Source organism: Lupinus angustifolius, chromosome LG07, assembly GCF_001865875.1.
Source record: "Lupinus angustifolius cultivar Tanjil chromosome LG07, LupAngTanjil_v1.0, whole genome shotgun sequence".
In the NCBI taxonomy this organism is placed as follows: Eukaryota; Viridiplantae; Streptophyta; class Magnoliopsida; order Fabales; family Fabaceae; genus Lupinus; species Lupinus angustifolius.
This window is the reverse complement of record NC_032015.1, coordinates 9,322,167-9,330,641: the sequence shown is the minus strand read 5'-3', so window position 1 is coordinate 9,330,641 and position 8,475 is coordinate 9,322,167. Positions and strand designations below refer to the sequence as shown.

General features: G+C 36.6%; 1 protein-coding gene across 3 annotated transcripts in view; it reads right to left on the bottom strand.

The window, feature by feature from the left end:
* LOC109352234 overlaps positions 3,479-8,475 on the bottom strand; it is a 7,705-nt gene continuing 2,708 nt past the window's right edge. The window contains exons 6-11 of one of the 3 annotated variants that reach the window (XM_019594120.1): positions 7,769-7,873; positions 7,471-7,674; positions 5,872-5,957; positions 4,251-5,248; positions 4,054-4,133; positions 3,479-3,999 (exon numbers count right to left, since the gene is read on the bottom strand). In XM_019594120.1, coding sequence (XP_019449665.1) covers positions 3,880-3,999; positions 4,054-4,133; positions 4,251-5,248; positions 5,872-5,957; positions 7,471-7,674; positions 7,769-7,873 — 1,593 coding nt within the window. In that variant the 3' untranslated portion in view covers positions 3,479-3,879. Of the gene's footprint in view, positions 4,134-4,250; positions 5,249-5,871; positions 5,958-7,470; positions 7,675-7,768; positions 7,874-8,475 lie in introns of all 3 variants that reach the window. The other 2 variants (XM_019594121.1, XM_019594119.1) reach the window with 2 other exon arrangements.

Sequence of the window (8,475 nt, the reverse complement as noted above, 5' to 3'; positions counted from 1 at the left end):
CATCTTCTCTAAGATAGATTTGAGGTCTGGTTACCATCAAGTCAGAATGGAACCTCATGATGTCCACAAAACAGCCTTCAAGACTCATGGAGGCCATTATGAGTATTTAGTGATGCCTTTTGGGCTCACTAATGCCCCTGCCACTTTCCAAAGCCTTATGAACTCAGTATTCAAGGAATTTCTGAGGAGGTTTGTATTAGTATTCTTTGATGATATTTTGATATATAGTTGCTGTATGGAAGACCATGTAATGCACCTTGAACAAATACTTAAGGTGACGAGACAACAAAGACTTTTTGCCAAGAGATCAAAGTGCTACTTTAGGGTAGAAAATGTTGAGTATTTGGGCCACTTCATCTCCAAGGAAGGTGTAGCAACAGACCCTTCCAAGATCAAGGCTGTAGCAGAGTGGCCATTACCTCAAACCATTAAACAATTGAGAGGATTTCTAGGCTTAACAAGATACTACAGGAGGTTTGTGAAGTGGTATGGGGGAATAGCTAAACTGTTGACTGTTATGCTTAAAAAAGATAACTTTAGTTGGACTTCATATGCTAAGTTAGCATTCCAGAAGTTAAAAGATTCAATGGTTCAAGTTCCTATGTTGACCTTACCAGATTCTCTAAGACATTCATTGTTGAAGCTGATGCTTCAGGGCAAGGAATAGGGGCAGTCTTGATGCAGGACAACCATCCCCTAGCTTTTATTAGTAGATCTTTGAATCAGCAACAAGAGGTTCTATCTACATATGAAAATGAGTTGTTGGCAGTGGTTTTTGCAGTACAAAAATGGAGACACTACCTCCTGAATAGGCACTTCATCATCAAAACATATCATAGAAGTTTGAAGTATATCCTAGATCAAAACTTGACTACTACCTTTCAACAAAAGTGGTTGGTTAAATTGATGGAGTTTGATTTCTCAATTGAGTATATGCAAGGCAAGGAAAATATAATAGCAGATGCTTTGTCTAGAAGGGAAGGGATGGAACTTAATCACATTCAAGTACATACAGTAGACTCAGGGTTGATGGACAGAATTAAACAAACTTGGAACACTGATGTTGATATTCAAAAACTAATTCAACAACTGCAGGAGGATCCTACTTCACATAAGCATCACTGTTGGGATGGAAGTGAACTGAGAAGAAAAGGGAAATTGGTGGTAGGAAGGGATACTCAATTGAGGAATGAAGTCTTGCAATGGATGCACACTTCAGCTGCAAGTGGACATTCAGGAAAAAATGCAACACTACAAAGGGTTAAATCTGTTATTTATTGGAAAGGATTAACCAATGATGTGCAAGATTTTATCAAGAAACGCTCCACTTGCCAGAGATGTAAGTATGACACATCAACCTTTGCCAATTCTTGAACATGTATGGCAGCATATCACCATGGATTTCATTGAAGGTTTGCCTAACTCTCATGGAAAGACTGTAATTTTTGTTGTAGTTGATAGACTCAACAAGGCTTCCCATTTCATGAGCCTTTCTCATCCTTATACTGCTAGTTCATTGGCACAATCTTTTCTAGACAATGTTTTCAAATTACATGGTTTTCTAGAGTCCATTACAAGTGATAGAGATGTAGTTTTTATCAGCAAATTCTGGCAGGAATTGATGGCTTTTCAAGTTGTTCAATTGCAACTTTCTTCAGCCTACCATCCACAAACAGATGGACAATCTGAAGTTGTCAACAGGTGCTTGGAGACATATCTTAGATGCATGAGTTCTGATACTCCACAGAATTGGTCCAAATGGATTCCCTTAGCTGAGTGGTGGTATAATACTACCTTCCACACTTCAATTCATACTACTCCTTATGAAATTGTGTATGGTCAGCCCCCTCCCACTTACCTTCCTTATCTTTCAGGTGAGTCTAAGATTGAATTGATAGATAGAAGTTTGGCAAAGAGAAAAGAGATGCTGAAAGTATTGAAATTCCATCTAAGAAGAGCACAACATAGGATGAAGCAAGTGGCTGATAGACACAGAACAGACAGACAATTTCAGAAAGGTAACTTGGTGTATGTTAAGCTTCATCCTTATAGACAAACTTCAGTGGCTAATCGCATGAATGAGAAGTTGGCCCCAAAATACTTTGGTCCATTTGCTGTTGAAGATAAGATTGGTGCAGTGGCTTACAAATTGACCTTGCCCCCTCAATCAAAGGTCCATAATGTGTTCCATGTATCTCAGTTGAAGAAACATGTAGGAGAAGCAGTTGTCTCTACTCAACTTCCCCTACAAGACACTGAAGTCACTGCTGTTCATGAACCTGAGGCCATCTTAGACAGGGCCACAGTCAAAAGAAAAGGCCAAGCTGTCACTGAAGTGTTGATCAAGTGGAAGCACCAACCAGCAAAGGATGCCACATGGGAATTCTACTATGACATCATAAAAAAGTTTCCTTCTTCCCATCCTTGAAGAATCCTTAGGGACAAGGATTTTTTGAAGAGTATGGCAATGATAAGGAATCAACATTTAGTTAGTTAGTTAATTCTGTTAAACTGCCAGGTGTCCTATTTTTGTAAAAGCTGAAACTATAAAGCTGTGATTGGGCATTCTGTTGAGTTAGTTAACATTTTTGGCAACATTCTCTCAATTCTTCTTCTTCATTCTTGTAACTCAATTTCTTCCAGTAATAAGAGAATCTCGGAGTTCATCTTCTTCTTCTTGTATTCCCTATTCCTTGTTTGGATCCTTCGAATTAATAATAATTCCTAGGTTTCTTAGTTCACAAACTCAGTCTTTATCATTATCTCGCTATCAGACTAATGAGTATTTGAGAAGCAAGTATAACGAAAACAAAGTAGAATATAACATTTTAAATATTTTATTTACAATGAAATAATATTTTTGTTATTGAAATCAAAATGAAAACAAAAACTCAACTTGAGAGGATCATTACTCTAGCTCCCAATCAGAAAGTTAAGATTCTGCCCTACCCTCTCAGAACCGCACCAACCCCGTTTAAACATCCCAAAAACAAAAAAAAAACTTGTAAAACATAACTAATGAGCATTTCTAGAAAGGATTGTGTTAACTAGTGTCTAAAGAACATTGTTTAAAAAATATAAAACAGGAAAATCAGTCTTAGAAAACTAAGTCTATCACTTTTTGAAATGTAAAAACATATTTTTGAATGCAAAGTTTCCATTTTTGCCAAGTAATATTGAAGTAGTTTGGCACTCTTATTCAGTTATTCCCAATCCTTGGTTTCAATTGGCAGGTTGCTTAGATTATCAAAATACTCAATCCGTCAAGAGAGGTATTTTAAAGTTCTTACACTTCTCTTCTTTAACAGTACATTAGGAGTGAAAGAAAATAATAAAACTTCTAACATTTTCTGAATTGTTCAAACCTTGTAAAGATCTTATCCATGTTAATGAAACTATCACTTTCCATCTACACTTCACAGTACCTCAAGATGAAAAGGTAATATTGCATTGGGGGGCATGAAATAATGCACCAAGATAGCACAAAATTGGGGATCTCTGAATGATCTCAAACAATAGAATCCTTACAAAGGAAATTATGGCAAAAGGTGGGAAAGCAAATGAAAGTCTTTGCTAATAAAGATGGGACTTAAAGTAACTAAACAACATTATTACAAAACAAAAAATGGTTATAATACCACAAGGAAAAAGAACCTGACTAATGACTACCCAGTTCTGTATGGCATCATCTGAAAGAAAATGGCTGAATATAAAGACTTTCTGGAATATAAAGACTTTCTGGCAAACCCTACCTTCAATATTCTGACAAGAACATCTAGTAAAAACTGGAACCTCTGCTTTCAAATTTAGTTCGCAACAAGTCAAACTGTGCATATCTGTATAATTAAATAATCCAATTTCTTCTTTCAGTCTTCCCTATTAGGTGGTTGTTTTTTGTTTTGGAATATACTTTGCCTTGGTTCCCTTTTCAGGCTTTGTTTTGGGCTTGATCTTAGTAACTCCTGTGGTAGCAGGCAACTGGTTCTGTGCACTTGCATGAATGTTGGATTTGTCCACATCAGAATGTTGGCCCGTCGTGACTTCAGAGTCTTGTGTCTTCTTGCACCCAGGGGGTTCAGAATTGGGGTAAATAACCAATTTCACATGATCCGAGGAGATAGCTTCTTTCCATCCTGCATGAGAATCGTTATTATCAGACTAAAATAAACTACAAATCAAGTAAAGCATTTGGTTACGCTAACAAGGATAACATAAGAACCAAGGCAGATGCATGAAGTAGCAAAGCTTACTTTGTGAAAGAAAAGCTCTTGCAGCATGGCTGGATAAACGTGACTTTCCAAGTTCCACTGTGCCCTCTAGATGGAGGGAATTGTTCTCAGAACCAATATCACTTCTGCCTTCTACACTGCACAACCTTAAACTACTTAGACCTGACAAATTATGACAATCATCATTTCCATAAACTGCATCAGCTTCTGGCCCACCTCTATTAACTGCTAATGAATCTTTAATTTCATGCCTGCTAACTGGCCTCCAAAACACTGTCGTTAGCTGATTGTTGCCACTCTGATCAAAATCAGGTTTCATTGGCTTATCCTGAAAACAATTCTGCTTGGCCAGATTCTTAACCACACCATCCTCTCGAGATGTCACTGCATTGCCCTCTGATTGGCTGCAATTTCCAAGAGTAACAGATACAGATCCTATCAAAACTTCATGATTCTTACCCTGGTCTGGTTCTTTATCCACCTTAGCTTTCAAAACCACCCTGTCCACTTCTTGTTTAGGCTTTCGACGCCATACTTCACTACCATTAAATATAGCAGCTGCCCTTTGATCATGATTGGTTCCATATTTGAGAATGACGTCAGGCTTTGAAATTGGAGGATTTTGGCTTTCCTGCAAATCATCACCTACAGCCTGTTGTGGTTTTGGTGAGCCTTGCCGTTTGGCAACTGCTGTGCACTGATGATTATGATGGGCTGACTGTCGCTCAATATTCTGGTCAGTGCCTAAATCATACCCTGGCTGAGGATCTCCTACTATTCCTTCATTAGTGTCATGACATTCGGAAGGTACATGTGAAGGAATATTATCTACAAATGTATCAGGATTATGAGCTTCAAAATCATATGTATCCAAAGATGCTTCTGCTGGTGCTAAAGCCTCTGCTGTGCTGTCAGTGTCCTCTTTAATTTCTACCTCATTCCCATGCCTTTGTTCCTTTGCCCTGTGTTCTTTTTGTCTAAGCTTTTTCTGGCGTTTCCTCTCCAAAATCTCAGCTTGTCTGTAAATATAGCATGGACAACTAAATAAAGAGTCATATAATCCATGCTGACAAATTTTCAAAACTACATTTTCAGTTGCATCTCTTGTAACCTTGGTTACATGAAAGGCCAGGGTTTAACTTGAAGTACCACGTGATTTATTTGTCATAGCACATAAGAGGTAACATAGATCATTAGAAAATTTAAATCAGTTCTAAAAAAAGATATAAAGAAAAAATCATTAGATCATATATCAATTTAAGTACATTTATTCTAGATGTACTCACAAAACAGTTGCATTATGAAGTTCTATTTGTGCATATGGACTGACCAGATTTACTATAAGTCTAAAACTATGCATAGGAGTTTTGCGAAGCTTGATGATGTCCTTGGCATTCTTAGAACCCTCATTCCTGCAGACCTATCTATGATACATCTTTTCTGTTTTGGGATTCTGAGCTGTGCTGATTCATTATTGACAAATAAAAAAATGGTTTTGTTCTCGCTCTGTTCAAAGTTATAAATTTCATTCAATTAAGAAGACTTCCCTATAAAAGACAATAAATCAAACATACATAACTAAAGGATAAGTCAAACTTAAAAAAATCAAAACCAGCCTTTAATTGTATTGTCAACCCAGTACCTTTTCTGAGCAGCTTCTTCCTCCTCAACCAGCTGCTTCTGACACCTCAATGCTTCAGCATCCTTGTCGGCAAGCCATGCGTTCACCTAAGTGAAATAAAATTCATACCATCAAGCCATTTCACATCATAACTACATTTCAAAGAACTAATTTGGGAAGTCATGCTTTTTTGGATTTGTCATAATACAGTCAGGTGTGATGCTTGGTATAATAGGTGCAAGTCATGCCATTACATTCTACCCCACTGGCATATTTTCCACAAAATTATATCATATGACATAATTTGTGCTTGACCCATGTGTCAATTATCGAAAAGAGAAAACACATTTGAATTGCATCAGTTTTTCCACAGCCATTGATGCAGAAAAACTTCAACATCAAGTTTCCCTCTCTACTCTTTCTTCATTTTTCTCTCTTCTTTGAGAGAATATGGAAAACAATATCTATCTACATGCACGCAATGGTAAACTACCAATCAAGGATAGAAGTCTGTACAATATAAAGTGTATTTCGTCCACTATTCTGGATACTTTCCATAACAATAACCATGGACCATAGTTTGATCATGGGTCCGGTACGCAATACAAGTATGTGGGTCATCACTTATTACGATATAGTTATAACTTATAGGGCTTTCTTTACATTGTGAAATACTAAGAATTGTCATGCGGTGTGCGATTCGCAGGGTTACTGAAATAATTTGCTAACAAACAAGTGTTGAAGTCAAACCAACAACACACACCTATATCCTCTTTTGTCCTTCCCAACTTCATCAATGGGACCCTTTACACACATCATCCTAATTCCTAAATCTCACCCATTGGAAGGAAAAAAATCAATGAACCGAGTACCTGAATATGATTGATTCTACATTTCTATTTAATAATAACCTCTGGAACTCTTAAAAACTTTAGATCTAAACAAAACATGAGCTGTTACTAGGGAGATTCTTCATCTACAAATAACATTTGGTATATGGTCATTTTGTTGGCCCGTTAGTGGTGTTTCTTCATCTGCCAATGGTTTCTTTACAGGTGTTCCTTTGATAGTCAAGCAGAGAGATTTCTCTGCCTTGCTACAAAAAATCTTTTAGCCCCAAAGTGATTCCTTTTCTTTTCTTAGGAGGATAGCGAATGGAGAATGGACTCCATTGGGCATTGTTTTTATGAGTTTTTTATGCTTTTCCTGAATATCTCTAGTTTTTGGGTGGAGGATTTCTTATCCTCCAATCTTGTAACCCTTTCCATTTTTATGAATTTCATTTTCTACCGCACACACATGCATACACCTGAGAGAATTTTATACCAACTTTTTGACATAATTCAATTTTCCTATGTAATTCCAAAAATATAATCCCAAATATGACACAAATAAAATTAATCACTTCTAGGCAATCCATAAGATGAAATCAGTGCCAACCATCACCCGATCTTCCCCCAAAACAACAAACACGATGAAATCCATAGAAAATGCAAATAAAACATTTATAACTTCAATTAACAATTTAATTGTATGCACCAGATGTGAAGATATAATGGGGGAAAGGATTTTAATTTAATATGTAAAATGGACAACTTTTGAAGTTAAGAAAAAAATTACCAATTTCTGCTCAAGCAAGAAACTTGTGCAAGCAACTAGGTTTTTAGGCTGAAGACCAATTTTTCCAGCCTCTCCATCAAAAATATATCTTTGCATTGACACTGCTGTCCCACATAAACATGTTTTTTCACTTGCATCGTCAAGAATACTGAACAACTCTTGGGAAGAGATAGGAAAACTGGATGGATTAGATTGAACAATATCCTGCAAACAATTTAGATATACAGCGTTAATAAACCAAAGATATGTTCAACAGAATTTAACAAGAAAAAATTGACAGGACCAGAATGTTGCTTACCAAAAGGGCACCACCAGCCCTCAGATAATAATGTGGAAATGGAGAGAACACTTGCCTTTGAACAAGAGCTGTCAGAGCACTTAAAATTGAAGATCCAGGAACTTCCTGGGAAGCATTGTCAATGAGAAAAAATAACAAATTTTAATTTAATTTATGGAATAAAAAGAGCAAAAAAAGAAGAGCTGAAAAGAAGAGAAACCAAAAGTGTTTGTGCAGTGTCTGTGTAACTGCAGTTCCAAGTATTTTCTTCAAACAGAAGAACATAATAGGATTCATATAAACAACTTGTAAAAGGTGTAGGGAAGAGAGACGGAAAGAGGAGAAAGTGATTGATAACGTCATGTGAAAGTAAGAAAGAGATAGAAACGAATACAAAATGTAATTGGTTATTGGTGGTGGAGGAAAAGGGTGGTAAGAATATAAGAGTTAATTTTAAAAATACATACTTGGGAATACTATTTGTAGGTGAAACAAAATTCTGGAGAAGATTTTGTAAAGTTCACATTCACATCATTTGCAAAGGACAATAAAGAATTGGATGTTGTTCTGAGCCAACATGGCAATTATAAAGGACACTAAAGAGATACAACGCATGCAATTGCACCATGGCTGACTTTCTAGACTTCAGACCCTTTAACTATGACAAGCCCACTAGCAGTTGTCCTAATTTAGGTAAGTGTGAGAAGAATTGGGTGTGTATGTTAGGT